The sequence below is a fragment of the Heloderma suspectum genome, chromosome 5, assembly GCF_057233095.1.
Source record: "Heloderma suspectum isolate Gila_16-S chromosome 5, 16-S_ref, whole genome shotgun sequence".
NCBI classification, from domain to species: Eukaryota; Metazoa; Chordata; class Lepidosauria; order Squamata; family Helodermatidae; genus Heloderma; species Heloderma suspectum.
In genome coordinates, this window is record NC_139462.1 from 59,579,785 (window position 1) to 59,596,461 (window position 16,677).

Consider the following 16,677-nt stretch of genomic DNA (forward strand, 5'->3'; position numbering starts at 1 on the left):
CAGAAACAAAATTCAAAATGTTCTCGAAAGGTTAGAAGGCTGGGGAGAAAATAAGAGATTGAAATTTAACAGAAACAAGTGCAAAGAAAAAAATGCACAGGTATAAGATGGGGGATACCTGGCTTGACAATAGTACATGTGAAAAGGAACTTGGAATTGTAGTCAGTCACAAGCTGAATATGAGTCAGCATTGTGATGTGGCTGCAAAAGCAAATACAATTTTAGGTTGCATCAATATAAGTATAGTTTCAAAATCATGAGATGCAATAGTTCTACTCTATTCTGTGCTGGTCAGACCTTACCTCAAATACTGTGTTCCATTCTGGACACCACACTTTAAGAACGATTCAGATAAATTGGAACGAGTTCAGAGAATGATCAGGGGACTAGAAACTAAGTCCTCTGAGAAAAGATTGAAGGAAATGGGTATTTTTAACCTTGTCAAGAGAAGATTGAGGGGGGAGTATGATAGCTCTTTTCAAGTACCTAAAGGGTTGTCACACAGAAGGTGGCTGCAACCTGTTCTCTGTCATCCAAGATTGGGCACAAAACAATGGGCTTAAGTTACACGAAAGCAGATTTTGGTCGAACATCAAGAAAAACTTCCTAATGGTCAGAACAGTCAAACAATGTTACCAACATCCTAGGGAGGTGGTGGGATCTCTGTGGCTGGAGAGCTTCAAGCAGAGACTGGACAGCCATCAATCAGGGATGCTTTAAACTGTATTTCTGGACTGAGTAGGGGTGTGTACTCGATGGCCTAAATGGCCCCTTCAAACTCTATGATTCTGTGCTACGAATATTCTTCTTACGGCTTATTCTTGATTTTATACTAGTGGGTTATTCTTAATTTTTTACCTTTTTTGTCAATTGGTGGCAAGAATTGTAAGAATTGTTGAGGTTTCTTAGTGAATTTTTTTTTGAATGTACATAAATTGCTATGGCTACAAAATTAAGGGTTAAATAAAATCAGTTTACAATTTTGTCTTAAAAAGGCCTGCAGATCAGATAAACTGCCCCCCCTTTTTGGGCAGCCCCCCTCCAAAACGTTTAGGCTGGCTATGGGCCTGTTAAAGCGCTGGCAATGTTCCTGCCATTTTCAAGCTGTTTTCCTATTTTCTAGCTGTGCTTTTCCCCCTTCCCCACCTGGGCTGAGCGTGCATTGGATACAGAAGTTGTAACCTGTAACCTGGGGAGGAAAATACTGTTTCGACAAGCAGTCAAGGGGAGAGGCCAAAACGCAGAACAAGGGAAGCCACACACTGACAGCAGTAACGTCCAGTGCGTCACTGCATGGGGCATGGGTTGGAGAGAAGAAGTTGTTCTGTTGGTGTAGTAGCAGCAGCACATCTCCTGTGCTGGTGTAATGTAAGCATAGGATTGCTCTGTTAATTTGAAATTATATAATCATCTACCAGAAGAAGTTGCACACTCATATAAGACTGCTGCTTGATTTTTTCCCCAGGAAATGTTACAGCTAGGATTATGCACCGAAACATGCATAATAGTGTATTCTAAAATGTGTGTATGTGTGTTTGTTTTTTACAATGTGGTCTCTAAAATTTCTCAATGGAAAAGTATTAGTGCTTGGACTTTGATTTCATAATTTTAAAAATAAAATTTCAACTTATTTTGACCATGATACTCCTTAAATAGTTTTTAAATTCAATGAATTATATATTGATTTGAAGTTTGAGATGAATTTTTTCTATTGGGTTTTAATTCATTCTTCTGCCTCAATAATTTTGAAAGTATGGATAAGCACCGTATCAGTGGAGAGTAGGGAAGTTTCCAGGGTGCCATTTTGGGATGCTTTTCATATGATATTTCAGTACTGGGAATGACATTTCTTTGAGGTTAAAGTGTTTCCTAAGCCAGATTGTCTAGTCTATAAGACATCAAAAACTGGTGAGGACAGGGTCTACATAAGATCCTAAAAAACATGGTGGTACAGAAACAAAACCCCTTCATGGATCACTGCCTTGTTGTGGCGAAGGGGCTTGCGTAACTCAGTGAAGCCATAAGCTATGCCGTGCAGGGCCACCCAAGACGGACAGGTCATGGCAGAGAGTTCTGACAAAATGTGGTCCACTGGAGAAGGAAATGGCAACCCACTCCAGTATTCTTGCCAAGAAAACCCCATGGAACGTATCACAAGGCTAAAAGAGATGACGCCGGAAGATGAGCCCCTCAGGTCGGAAGGTGTCCAATATGCTACTGGGGAAGAGCAGAGGGTATTTCCAAGTAGCGCCAGAAAGAGTGAAGCGGCTGGGCCAAACCCGAAAGGACACTCAGCTGTGGATGTGTCTGGTGGTGAAAAGAAAATCCGATGCTGTAAAGAACAATATTGTTTAGGAACCTGGAATGTCAGATCAATGAATCAAGGTAAGCTGGAGGTGGTCAAACATGAGATGGCAAGATTGAACATCGACATCTTGGGAATCAGCGAACTAAAATGGACAGGCATGGGCGAATTTAATTCAGGTGACCATCATATCTACTATTGTGGGCAAGAATCCCTTAGAAGAAATGGAGTAGCACTCATAGTCAACAAAAGGGTGGGAAAAGCAGTACTGGGGTACAATCTTAAAAATGATAGAATGATCTCAGTACGAATCCAAGGCAAACCATTCAACATCACAGTAATTCAAGTCTATGCCCCAACCACTGAGGCCGAAGAAGCTGAGGTTGATCGGTTCTATGAAGACCTACAACACCTTCTAGAACTAACACCAAAAAAAGATGTCCTCTTCATCATAGGGGATTGGAATGCTAAAGTAGGAAGTCAAGAAATCACCGGGATAACAGGCAGGCATGGCCTTGGTGTACAAAATGAAGCAGGACAAAAGCTAATAGAGTTTTGCCAAGAGAACATGCTGATCATAGCAAACACTCTTTTCCAACAGCACAAGAGGCGACTCTACACATGGACGTCACCAGATGGTCAATATCGAAATCAGATTGATTATGTCCTTTGCAACCAAAGATGGAGAAGCTCCATACAGTCAGTAAAAACAAGACCTGGAGCTGACTGTGGCTCAGATCATGAGCTGCTTGTTGCAAAATTTCGGCTGAAATTGAAGAACCTAGGGAAAACCACTAAACCATTCAGGTATGACCTCAATCATATCCCTGATGAATATACAGTGGAGGTGAGGAATAGATTTCAGGGATTAGACCTGATAGACAGAGTGCCTGAGGAACTATGGACGGAGGTCCGTAACATTGTTCAGGAGGCAGCAACGAAATCCATCCCAAAGAAAAAGAAATGCAAGAAAGCAAAGTGGCTGTCTGATGAGGCTTTACAAGTAGCTCACGAAAGAAGGGAAGCGAAAAACAAGGGAGAAAGGGGAAGATATACCCAGCTGAATGCAGAGTTCCAGAGAATAGCAAGGAGAGACAAGAAGGCCTTCTTAAATGAACAATGCAAAGAAATCGAGGAAAACAACAGAATGGGAAAGACTAGAGATCTCTTCAAGAAAATTGGAGATCTCAAGGGAACGTTTTGTGCAAAGACGGGCATGATAAAGGACAAAGAAGGCAGGGACCTAACAGAAGCAGATGAGATTAAGAAGAGGTGGCAAGAATACACAGAAGAACTATACAGGAAAGATCTGAATGTCCCTGATAGCCATGATAGTGCAGTCACTGAACTTGAGCCGGACATCCTAGAGAGTGAAGTCAAGTGGGCCTTAGGAAGCATTAGTAACAACAAAGCTAGCGGAGATGACAGTATTCCAGCCGAGCTATTTAAAATCCTAAAAGATGATGCTGTTAAAGTGCTGCATTCAATATGCCAACAAATCTGGAACACTCAACAGTGGCCACAAGACTGGAAAAGGTCAGTTTACATTCCAATTCCAAAGAAGGGCAATGCCAAAGAGTGTTCAAACTACCGCACAATTGCGCTCATTTCACATGCCAGCAAGGTGATGCTCAAAATCCTACAAGCTAGGCTTCAGCAGTATGCGAACCGAGAACTACCGGAAGTACAAGCTGGGTTTAGAAGAGGCAGAGGAACTAGAGATCAAATCGCCAACTTTCGCTGCATCATGGAGAAAGCAAGAGAATTCCAGAAAAACGTTTATTTCTGCTTCATTGACTACGCTAAAGCCTTTGATTGTGTGGATCACAACAAACTGTGGCAAATTCTGAAAGTGATGGGAGTACCAGACCACCTTACCTGTCTCCTGAGAAACCTGTAGGAGGGTCAAAAAGCACCAGTAAGAACCAGACATGGAACAACCGATTGGTTCAAAATTGGGAAAGGAGTATGACAAGGCTGCATATTGTCACCCTGCTTATTTAACTTATATGTAGAGTACATCATGAGAAATGCCGGGATGGATGAATCAGAGGTCGGAATTAAGATTGCTGGGAGAATTATCAACAACCTCCGATATGCAGACGATACCACCCTAATGGCAGAAAGCGAAGAGGATCTAAAGAGCCTCTTGTTGAGGGTGAAAGAGGAGAGTGCAAAAGCTGGTTTGAAACTCAACATTAAAAAAACAAAGATCATGGCATCTGGCCCCATCACTTCCTGGCATATAGAAGGGGAAGAAATGGAAGCAGTGACAGATTTTACTTTCTTGGGCTCCAAGATCACCGCAGACGGTGACTGTAGCCATGAAATTAAAAGACGCTTGCTCCTTGGGAGGAAAGCTATGGCCAACCTAGACAGCATAGTAAGAAGCAGAGACATCACCTTGCCGACAAAGGTCCGTCTAATCAAAGCTATGGTTTTCCCAGTAGTAATGTATGGCTATGAGAGCTGGACTATAAGGAAGGCTGAGCGCCGAAGAATTGATGCTTTCGAACTGTGGTGCTGGAGAAGACTCTTACGAGTCCCCTGGACTGCAAGGAGGTCAAATCAGTCCATCCTAAAGGAAATCAACCCTGTGTGCTCATTGGAAGGACAGATAATGAAGCTGAAGCTCCAATATTTTGGCCACCTAATGCGAAGAGAAAACTCCCTGGAAAAGACCCTGATGCTGGGAAAGACGGAAGGCAAAAGGAGAAGGGGACGGCAGAGGATGAGATGGCTAGATAGCATCACGGATGCAATGAATATGAACTTGAGCACGCTCCGGGAGAGAGCGCAGGACAGGAAGGCCTGGCGTGCTATGGTCCATGGGGTCACGAAGAGTCGGACACGACTGAACGACTGAACAACAACAACAACAGAAACAAAAGGTGTTAGCTGGTGTAGAGAACTACATCTTATATACATATTTTATTGCATTGGTATATTATCATACCTGTATTATGAGTTCTATAATACAACATTTAGTCTGGGAGTACTCCTGGATCCGCCTTCATGGATCACTGCCTTGTTGTGGCGAAAGGGCTTGCGTAACTCAGTGAAGCCATAAGCTATGCTGTGCAGGGCCACCCAAGACGGACAGGTCATGGCGGAGAGTTCTGACAAAATGTGGTCCGCTGGAGAAGGAAATGGCAACCCACCCCAGTATTCTTGCCAAGAAAACCCCATGGAACGTATCACAAGGCTAAAAGGTATGACACCGGAAGATGAGCCCCTCAGGTTGGAAGGTGTCCAATATACTACTGGGGAAGAGCAGAGGGAATTTCCAAGTCGCGCCAGAAAGAGTGAAGTGGCTGGGCCAAAGCCGAAAGGACACTCAGCTGTGGATGTGTCTGGTGGTGAAAATCCGATGCTGTAAAGAACAATATTGTTTAGGAACCTGGAATGTAAGAACAATGAATCAAGGCAAGCTGGAGGTGGTCAAACATGAGATGGCAAGATTGAACATCGACATCTTGGGAATCAGCAAACTAAAATGGAGAGGCATGGGCGAATTTAATTCAGGTGACCATTATATCTACTACTGTGAGCAAGAATCCCTTAGAAGAAATGGAGTAGCACTCATAGTCAATAAAAGGGTGGGAAAAGCAGTACTGGGGTACAATCTCACAAATGACAGAATGATCTCAGTACGAATCCAAGGCAAACCATTCAACATCACAGTAATTCAAATCTATGCCCCAACCACTGAGGCCGAAGAAGCTGAGGTTGATCGGTTCTATGAAGACCTACAACACCTTCTAGAACTAACACCAAAAAAGATGTCCTCTTCATCACAGGGGATTGGAATGCTAAAGTAGGAAGTCAAGAAATCACCAGGATAACAGGCAAGCATGGCCTTGGTGTACAAAATTAAGCAGGACAAAAGCTAATAGAGTTTTGCCAAGAGAACACACTGATCCTAGCAAGCAGTCTTTTCCAACAGCACAAGAGGCGACTCTACACATGGACATCACCAGATGGTCAATATCGAATTCAGATTGATTATGTACTTTGCAGCCAAAGAAAGGAGAAGCTCTATACAGTCAGTAAAAACAAGACCTGGAGCTGACTGTGACTCAGATCATGAGCTTCTTATTGCAAAATTTCGGCTTAAATTGAAGAACGTAGGGAAAACCACTAAACCATTCAGGTATGACCTAAAACATATCCCTTATGAATATACAGTGGAGGTGAGGAATAGTTTTCAGGGATTAGACCTGATAGACAGAGTGCCTGAGGAACTATGGACGGAAGTCCGTAGCATTGTTCAGGAGGCAGCAACCAGGGATGGCGGAGAATTTCTCCCCGAAACTTCGGGGGGCTGAGCGCCAATGTGTTCGGCCCCCCGAACAAGTTTCGGGGAGAAATTCTCCGCACCCCGCCCGGGACAGGACTTACCTTTGGCGACTGTCCCTCCTGGCGGCGGGTCCGGCCGGCGGTTCGTCGGGTCTTCGTCCGGGGTGGGAGCGGCAGCCGGTCTTTCGACCGGCTGCCGCCGCCGCCATTCCAATAAAAGAAAAAAAAACGCCCCCGTGATAGGCTACATGACGATTAACGTAGCCTATCATGGCTAGATTTGCAAAGTCAGCCGTGATAGGCTACGTAAATCGTCACGTAGCCTATCACGGTTGACTTTAAAAAAAACAAACGCGTACGGATAATGGTGGCCCCCATAGGGAGCCGCCATTCCCATTCCTTATTTGGTCGCTGTAGTCTACGTAAAGATTACGTAGACTACGGCGAAAATAAGGGCAACGCTATTTGCGTTACCCTTATTTTCGCCGTAGTCTACGTAAAGATTTACGTAGACTACAGCGACCAAATAAGGAACGCGAATGGCGGCTCCCTATGGGGGCCGCAATTTGCGTACGCGCTTTTTTTTTTTTAAAGTCACCCGTGATAGGCTACGTGACGATTTACGTAGCCTATCACGGCTGACTTTGCAGATCTAGCCATGATAGGCTACGTTAATCGTCACATAGCCTATCACGGGGGCGTTGTTTTTGTTTTTTTTTACTTTTAATTTCGCGGCGAGGCGAGGCGCCTCCTCCCCGGCCTGAATTTTGGCCAGGCGAGGCGGGAAGCCTCCCCCCCCCAGCCTGAACTTCGCGGGGGGAGCAGTGAAGCACCTCCCCCCCACCGCGAAAAGCTGCGAGACCAGGTAAGTGACTTTCGTGCACCCCTAGCAGCAACTCAATCCATTCCAAAGAAAAAGAAATGCAAGAAAACAAAGTGGCTGTCTGATGAGGCTTTACAAGTAGCTGAGGAAAGAAGGGAAGCAAAAAGCAAGAGAGAAAGGGGAAGATATATCCAACTGAATTCAGATTTCCAGAGAATAGCAAGGAGAGACAAGAAGGCCTTCTTAAATGAACAATGCAAAGAAATCGAGGAAAACAATAGAATGGGAAAGACTAGCGATCTCTTCAAGAAAGTCAGAGATATCAAGGGAACGTTTTGTGCAAAGATGGGCATGATAAAGCACAAAGAAGGCAGGGACCTAACAGAAGCAGAAGAGATTAAGAAGAGGTGGAAAGAATACACAGAAGAACTATACAGGAAAGATCTTAATGTCCCTGATAGCCATGATAGTGCGGTCACTGAACTTGAGCTGGACATCCTAGAGAGTGAAGTCAAATGGGCCTTAGGAAGCATTACTAACAACAAAGCTAGCAGAGATGACAGTATTCCAGCTGAGCTATTTAAAATCCTAAAAGATGATGCTGTTAAAGTGCTGCACTCAATATGCCAACACATTTGGAACACTCAACAGTGGCCACAAGACTGGAAAAGGTCAGTTTACATTCCAGTTCCAAAGAAGGGCAATGCCAAAGAGTGTTCAAACTACTGTACAATTGCGCTCATTTCACATGCCAGCAAGGTTATGCTCAAAATCCTACAAGCTAGGCTTCAGCAGTATGCGAACCGAGAACTACCGGAAGTACAAGCTGGGTTTAGAAGAGGCAGAGGAACTAGAGATCAAATCGCCAACATTCGCTGCATCATGGAGAAAGCAAGAGAATTCCAGAAAAACGTCTATTTCTGCTTCATTGACTATGCTAAAGCCTTTGTGTGGATCACAACAAACTGTGGCAAATTCTGAAAGAGATGGGAGTACCAGACCACCTTACCTGTCTCCTGAGAAACCTGTAGGAGGGTCAAGAAGCAACAGTAAGAACCGGATATGGAACAACCGATTGGTTTAAAATTGGGAATGGAGTATGACAAGGCTGTATATTGTCGCCCTGCTTATTTAACTTATATGCAGAGTACATCATGAGAAACGCCGGGTTGGATGAATCACAGGTCGGAATTAAGATTGCTGGGAGAATTATCAACAACCTCCGATATGCAGATGATACCACCCTAATGGCAGAAAGTGAAGAGGATCTAAAGAGCCTCTTGTTAAGGGTGAAATTGGAGAGCGCAAAAGCTGGTTTGAAGCTCAACATTAAAAAAACGAAGATCATCGCTTCTGGCCCCATCACATCCTGGCATATAGAAGGGGAAGAAATGGAAGCAGTGACAGATTTTACTTTCTTGGGCTCCAAGATCACCGCAGACGGTGACTGTAGCCATGAAATTAAAAGACACTTGCTCCTTGGGAGGAAAGCTATGGCAAACCTAGACAGCATAGTAAGAAGCAGAGACATCAACCTGCCGACAAAGGTCCATCTAATCAAAGCTATGGTTTTCCTAGTAGTAACATATGGCTGTGAGAGCTGGACTATAAGGAAGGCTGAGCGCCGAAGAATTGATGCTTTCAAACTGTGGTGCTGGAGAAGACTCTTACGAGTCCCCTGGACTGCAAGGAGGTCAAATCAGTCCATCCTAAAGGAAATCAACCCTGAGTGCTCATTGGAAGGACAGATACTGAAGCTGAAGCTCCAATATTTTGGCCACCTAATGCGAAGAGAAAACTCCCTGGAAAAGATCCTGATGCTGGGAAAGATCAAAGGCAAAAGGAGAAGGGGACGGCAGAGGATGAGATGGCTAGATAGCATCACCAATGCAATGAATATGACTTTGAGCACACTCTGGGAGAGAGCGGAGGACAGGAAGGCCTGGCGTGCTATGGTCCATGGGGTCACGAAGAGTCGGACACGCCTTAACGACTGAACAACAATACTACTGGATCAGTCTTTGTTGCTGGAGGCCCAAATGGCCTCGGCACCTTGGAGTGCCTTCTACCAGCTTCAACTGGTACACCAGCTATGGCCTCTCCTGGACAGAGATAGCTTGGCCACAGTGGTATAGGTGGTAGTAACCTCAAGACTGGATTACTGTAGTGTGCTCTATATGGGGTTGACCTTAAGTTTTGTCCAGAAACGTAGCTAGTGCAGAATGCAGCAGCTCAACTGTTGTTGGGAGCAGCCCCTTTTCAGCATGTAACACCTCTAGTGAGGGAACTACACTGACTGCCTATTTGCTTCTGGGCCAAATTTAAGGTTTTGTTGTTTGTGTATAAAGCTCTAAACAACTTGGTACAAGGATACTTGAGAGAGTGCCTTCTCCCTTACCAGCCTGCCCACTCACTGAGGTCATCAGATGAGGCACTCCTGGTGGTTCCGCATGGACCTACAATTTGTTTGGAGTCCACTCAGAGTACAGCCTTAAATATATTGGCTCCCTGTCTATGGAATTCCCTGTCTATTGGTGTCAGGCAGGCACCAATATGGTTTCATTTTCGGCACCTGCTGAAGGCATTTTAATTTAAACAAGCCTTCCCTGACTAACCAGACACGGTTTTATAGGCACAATCTGATTTTAAAAGTTTTAATTCTGAATAATAATAATAATAATAAATATTATTTCCCTTTTATTGTTAACCTTTTGGATATTTTATTGATGTAGACTGATATATAAATAAATATTTAAGAGCTGGGATTTTAATATGAAATCTACATAATCAAATTTGCAGGGCCCCACAAAGCCTTCCTCCTATATCTCCATAATATAAGGTTGTTAGTTTCAGCTGTCTTGATTAGGGTTAATTGTTCTGTTCTGTGATTTTGCCTAAAGTGTTACTTGATGGGGATCAAGGATTTGGAAAAAGAACCTTAATGTTTCTTTGAAACTGTAGCTTTTGTAATATGATATCAGAGCTTTGTGGGAGGGCCAAACAGACAACTAGAATCTAGAAACAGTTTTGGATTGTGTTGTGTGAGTGTTGAAGCACAGTGGGAATGCAGTTGCTCTCTTTCGAGATCTGATGTAGGATTAGCAGTTGTGCTGTCTGCTTATAGGAGTGCATTTGCCTCCACTATGTTCTGCTTGTGTATTGGTAGTTAAAGTAAATATCACAAAAGCACCATATGTTTCCAGTGCTGTCATCCAAAGGAAATTAAATTCTGTAGTGCTCCCTCTTGAACTTTTCATCAGAAGTATGGACTGCATAATAATATAGTATGTACGAGCTCAGAGGGAATGGAATCTTCCCTAGTGGTCCATGGAGCACCAATGAAATGTACTTCCCTTCTTTCTAGCTAGTGTACCGTTCCATTCAAAACACTAACAGTTTCAGCCCTATCCATATGGCACTATAGAGTAACCATGGAGCAAGTTGCTATGGAACACCACTTGCTTGCCACTGTGCAAAGAGAAAGAAACATCCCCATGCAGCTTCCTTGTAGCAAGCATCTCTTTCTCCCCATTTACTTACGGACTTAGTTTCATGACCTTCTTTGCTTTCTATGCTGCATTTTCATCTTAACTGCATGACAATGTAATGACAATTTATTATGCTCTGCCAAACTATATGTTAAGGGGTAGATCTTTTTGCATTAATTGCTTATAATATTTTGCTACTGGATTCCTCCTTTAAACAAAACAGCTTTCAGAAATCAGAGATTTTTATATATCTTTCCATTATGAAAGGCTTGGGATCTGCAGCTGTGTATTGATAAAGAGGGTAAGGAAGGAACTATAGGAAATTGTGTGTTACACATTGAACATGTCTCTCCAATAAAGTTTGGAAGTAATCTTAGAAACAGTGTGCAAATACTAGGCAATTCACTTGTGCTGGGTCATTATGCATTTTGGATTTCTCCAGGTGAATTTGGCATATCATCTTGTCTGGGCTGTTTTTATTATTGGGGTTTGTTGATGTTATTAATTTTTGCTTCTTTATCACTGTATGCGACTTTATTATGTAAGCTGCCATGGAAGGGCTTTGCCTTTTATGGTGTCCTAGATATATTCTAAATAAAATAAAATATCAGACATAAAAGGCAGGCCAGATTTTGTCCATTCTTGGGGAACTGTGCTTATGAAATCCTGAACCACAGCCCAAGGGAGTAAGTTTGGCAAAATGCACAACAGCCTGTTATATAGGGTGGTGTCCTTGCTGTAGAATGCTTTGTCTAATGATGCTTGACTGGTACCTTCTTGTCATTTTGGTGTCAGGTGAAGACAGTCTTATTTTCTCATGCTTTTAACGGATGATTTACTTGCCTTCTTTGTCTGGCTCTTTTGATTGCTACTTTTATTGTTGTACTTGCTGCTGTTTAGATTTTTAATATCTTGTTAATATTTTATTGTGCCAGTGTTAAGTGGTTGTGCTTTAAACATTCCTTTTTTTAGGGCGCAATCCTATTGGGATTCCCATCAGCCTTCAAACTCAAAGGCTGTCAGGAATCCTATGTAGTGTGGGAGGAGCGCGGAGGCGATCTCCGCTGTCCTACTGCTCTGTAATTGTAGCTAGACAGGCGTTTTCGCACATCTAGGTGGGGCTGTGGAAAGGGGGAGGGAAGGAGGCTGGGGCGGCCAGAGGATTCTTCGTAAGCCGGCCACCCCAGCCACTTCCCCTCCCCGCCCACAGAGCTGTCCTCTTTCCATCCTCTACGAGCTGGCAGAGGCAGCCACCGTGGTTCTCTCTGCACCGGCTGCAAGGGGGAGGGGGCAGGAGGTTCGATTCCTAGCTCTGAGGTTGTAGCACTATCTACAACCTTGGTGCTGGGAATCTGAACAATCCTCTGGCCCTCCAGAGTCTATCTAGAGGCCATAGGATTGCTCTCCTCACTGCCTTGAAAACCTTGTTGAAAGGTAGGTCAGATTCTGAAAACAAACAAACAAACAAATGCACTGCGGGAACTGTTCTTGGATAAGAACTATATTAACTTTTGCATATGTATTGTATAAAAAGTGTCATCCAGGAAGTTATTTCTGAATACTATATTCAGAATTAAATTAAACTCATTGCAGAATGCATGTACTTGGTTTTACATAATTTTTTTCCAGTTTTTCATTTTATTTTAAATTTTTCTATTTGGCTGTAGCTCTCTGAGAATTGGACATATAACTCCTCACAGATACAAAAAGGCATAATAATGAATGGATCTCACCTTTGCCCCTTTGCATCCAACCACAGTAAGAACACTCTCAAGTTCTAGTTCAAACTTAATTTGAAAGAAAAACATTGATTAAAAAAACGGTTTAGTACTTTAAGGCTGCAATCTTATGCATATTTGTAAGCCGCATTGGATAAAATGGGACTTGATTCTGAGTAAACACGCTAAGAATTGCCCTGTAAATCTCACTTATTTCAATAGAAGGCTATGACTGTACTTGTGCAGTGCAGTGGCTACAGCAGGTTTCCCCAAACTGGTGACCTGAAGATGTGTTGGGCTGTAACTCCTGTAATACCCAGCCAGCATTCCCACATCTGCAGGGCACCAGGTTGGGAAAGGCTGGGTTAGATTGCTGGATTCATATTAATAAAACTTGGGCTCAAATCTGTATTCTGTCATGCCCCCACTGGATGAGTCTTCTTCAGAGGAAGACCCAGAGCCTCCAGCAGATGCTGAGGCTCAGGACTCACCAGGGCCAGAAGGCCTGGAGGAGCCTGGGCCCTCAGTAATGCCCACCCAGGACCTACCCCTGCAGAATGGGGGGGGGGAATCTCCTTTGGAGTCAGAAGAGAACAGACCCCCAAGCCCCCAGGTGCAAAGGAGACTTAAGAGGCAGGCCGGTCTCCTTCAACCCAGGAGAAGTGCCCTGCTGTAGCAGAGGACTCTTCAGGAGTAAGGGCACTCCTGAAATAGACACTTTCTAGACACTACTCTTTCTAGAAGCCTCAGCTGGATCCTGGTGGGGTTCTGACAGCCTCTGCTTAAGAACTTCACTTGGAAGCTGGAAGACTTGCTGCAAACGACATCTGTTCTACTGTTTGGATCCCTAGCTCTCCATCAGACTGAACCCCCCATGAATACCTCCAGACTGCCTTTTGACTATGCTTCCTAGCTGAACCTTGTCAGCTGTGGTGCCTTACCTAATTCCCCCCTGGACTGAATCTTTTACGGGTATCTTGTGGACTGCCCATTGACCATTCTTCCTGACTGAACCCTGTTTGCTGCAGTGCCTTGGTCCTCTTGCCAGCTGCCTTGCCTCGGCTCTGTAATCTGTGTGGAACTCCCAAGGATCTCCTGGTTATTGTCCTTGGTCTGCTAGTGAAGCCTGAGCCTTAGGAAAGCAGGACACACTCTGGCTCAAACATGTGATCTCCCAATGCATGTATTTTTAATCTAAAATCAGCCATTGGAAGCTCCAAATTGGACTGGAGCAGTAGTGTTGGGTGGGAAGTGCTTATAACCTTTACCCTTCCTGTGTCATTTTCCCGATCTAAATTCCACCCCCATTGGTATAGTAGTAACTTTTGAAGTGCAGGTGCTCCTCATAATAGTCCCCATAGCCATGCCCTGAATGAGAGTCCAAAAATTCAGACAGCAGTGTTGATCCATATTAAAAAAAAACACACCCATTTCTAGCAATGTTCATCTCCACCAGGAGAAGATCTCTTGTAAATCTAAAGGGCCGGAATTTCTCATTCAAAACAAGCCACCCCCAAATACTTTGCATTACAACAGCAAACAATATTTTGTTCCTGGGAAAATTTATTTTCCCCCAAGCAACTGTAAGGATTGCAGCTAAGCTTAGAGGAAACACAGGATTCTGAGCGGGTGGCAGATGACATCAGCATCCCTTCTCATCAAAACATGCCTGCATCCCTGTGAGCCCCGGCTCCACTAAATCACTGTTCAATGCCCTAAAGCTACTGTGTGCCCCACTGAGGGAAAATACAGCTACCCCAAAATGCTGTCAGGCTTTTAAGTAAAAATGTCAGGAGATCTCGTTGTGTAATTCTCATGTCATATAAAGTTCAGTCTTTAGCCAAGAAGCATACTGGATGGCCTTGGGCTGATCTCCACCTCTCTCAGCCAGGTCTACCACCCAAGTTATTTATAAAGGAATGGTAGGATAAATATTTGATCAAATAAATAATGATAAAATAATATAACATTCTCCAGCTGTTAGGATATTTGAGGGCACAATCCTATCGGGATAGGTGGCCGCCTCCGAACTTGGAGTCCGCCTATCCAATGCAGGGCAGGAGCAGTGCGGAGGGGATCTTTTCCTCCACGCTTCACCTGCCCTGCATTCGCAGCTAGACAGCTGATCTAGCCATGGGAAGTTGGAGTGGGGGGGCAGAGGCCAGGCAATACATAGGAAGCGTTGGAAAGGCGCTTCTGCCTCCCCCAAGAATGCCCCATTTTCACTGCTCCGCACTGCTTTTTTGAGCGAGGGGCTGATCTGTGCTGCCTACAAGGCAGCGTGGAGGGGGTGAAGGTTGGTTCTCAGGGAACTGACCTTGGAAAGTGGGCTCCGAGGTCAGTTCCCAGGAACCGACCTATCCTATGGCCATCTAGCTGCTGACTAGCCACAATAGGATTGCACCCTAAATGTGTGTAATCTTGGCAAGGTCATATCTTATAGTTTTAAAAATAATACTTTAAAAGATGTATTGCTAATCTACTGTACACTAGTAAACATGTGACATTTACAGCACAATCCTATGCATATTTAAATTCTAGTGTCTACAGTGAGGTTGACTCCCTAGTAAGTGTGCATAGGATTATAGCCTTATTTATTCAAACTATTAAAAGTTTTATTTTATTGACAAATGGTTTGTTGACAATATATTATAATTTCAAATATTTAAAAATTAATAAAAGTTAACATTCAATATACAGAATGTACAAATGTTCTCCTTCCTACTACATAGTATTAGGAAGGAAATTAATTTGTATTGTTGACCATTTTGTTGCTACCACTAGATGGCCTTGCTTCCATGCAGTCTTTAAATCTTCCACCATATTCTCAAAGAAGTCTGTTTTCTAATTCTTTTATTTTTCACAATAGCTTTATAAATATCTGCATTAAAAAGGAGAGAGGTTATTTGTTAACATTTGCAAATACTAAGTGAATACATTTATTCTGCTTCAATCTCTTTTAATATCTTTAGAACTCAACCTTATGGATTGTGGTCCCAATAGAAAGATATCAGAGCCCTCTATCTACCCTAGCCCTGCCAGCCACAGCCAGGCAGGGTGGGAGGAATGATGGAGGCAATTTGGCCCCCTGTTCCTCCTCCTCCTCCAAAAATAAAGGCAGCTACATGGGCCTCCGAGCCCATCTAGCTCACTTTCCAGAAATGGATGGGGATGGGCAATGGAGATGGGGATGTAGATCCTAGCCTCTTCCCACCCACCAGAACACCCCCTTTCTGTGGTGGCTGTGATGGAACAAGGGCAGGGGAATAATCCAATCTCAGATTCCCCTTCCTATGGCCTCAGGAGAAGAGTCCAATATATCGTATGGTCCCTGAGATGCTCTTGGAGGGACCATAGGACTGCTCTGTTAGGTAACTTTTAATATTTTAATGTCTTAAAAGTTTTGTCCAAATCTCTCAACATATTTTAGAGGTCTTCAAAAGAATATGCATAGAAAAAATAATGTAGAATGTTATGGAGTAATTGGTATTAATATATTAACAATTACCGTAACAATAAAACTATTCCAAAAGTGACTTAAAATCAAAGCTTAGAAAGTGCTGCTTATTAATGTGCTTAATAGTATCTTGAATCAATTAAACAGCACAACGGTACTCTCTCCATGAACAAGTTTAGAATGCCTCTGAATGGGAGGAACAGGACTCCCCCAAGCCAACTGCAAAGGCTATTTTCCTATAAACACAACTATGCAAATGCCTTCTTACATATTAGTGCAGCTGAACTGAAGGACAAGAGAATGGAGGGAGCAATTCTATGGCCGCTAGTCAGCAGCTAGATGGCCATAGGATATGTCGGTTTCTGGGAACCAACCTCAGAGCCCGCACTCTGAGGTCGGTTCCCGGAGAACCAACCCCTCCCCACATGCTGCCTCGCAGGCAGCTTGGAACGGCCCCGCGCTAGAAGAGGAGTACGGGGCGATGAAAACGGCACTCCAGGAAACATTCCAGGGAGGGGAAGGCGGAAATACCGGTATGACACATCCTATGTGTCATCCGTCAGCCACTTCCCCCACCCCGCCTTCCC

General features: G+C 43.8%; 1 protein-coding gene across 2 annotated transcripts in view; it reads right to left on the reverse strand.

Annotated features, from left to right (window-relative positions):
• Positions 1 to 12,574: 12,574 nt before the first annotated feature.
• The window catches only part of MGAT4D (MGAT4 family member D), a 59,390-nt gene continuing 55,287 nt past the window's right edge, over positions 12,575 to 16,677 (reverse strand). The window contains exon 15 of one of the 2 annotated variants that reach the window (XM_084856105.1): positions 12,575 to 15,514. In XM_084856105.1, the coding sequence (XP_084712231.1) occupies positions 15,494 to 15,514 (21 nt within the window). In that variant the 3' untranslated portion in view covers positions 12,575 to 15,493. The remainder of the gene's footprint in view (positions 15,515 to 16,677) is intronic. The other variant, XM_084856107.1, reaches the window with a different exon arrangement.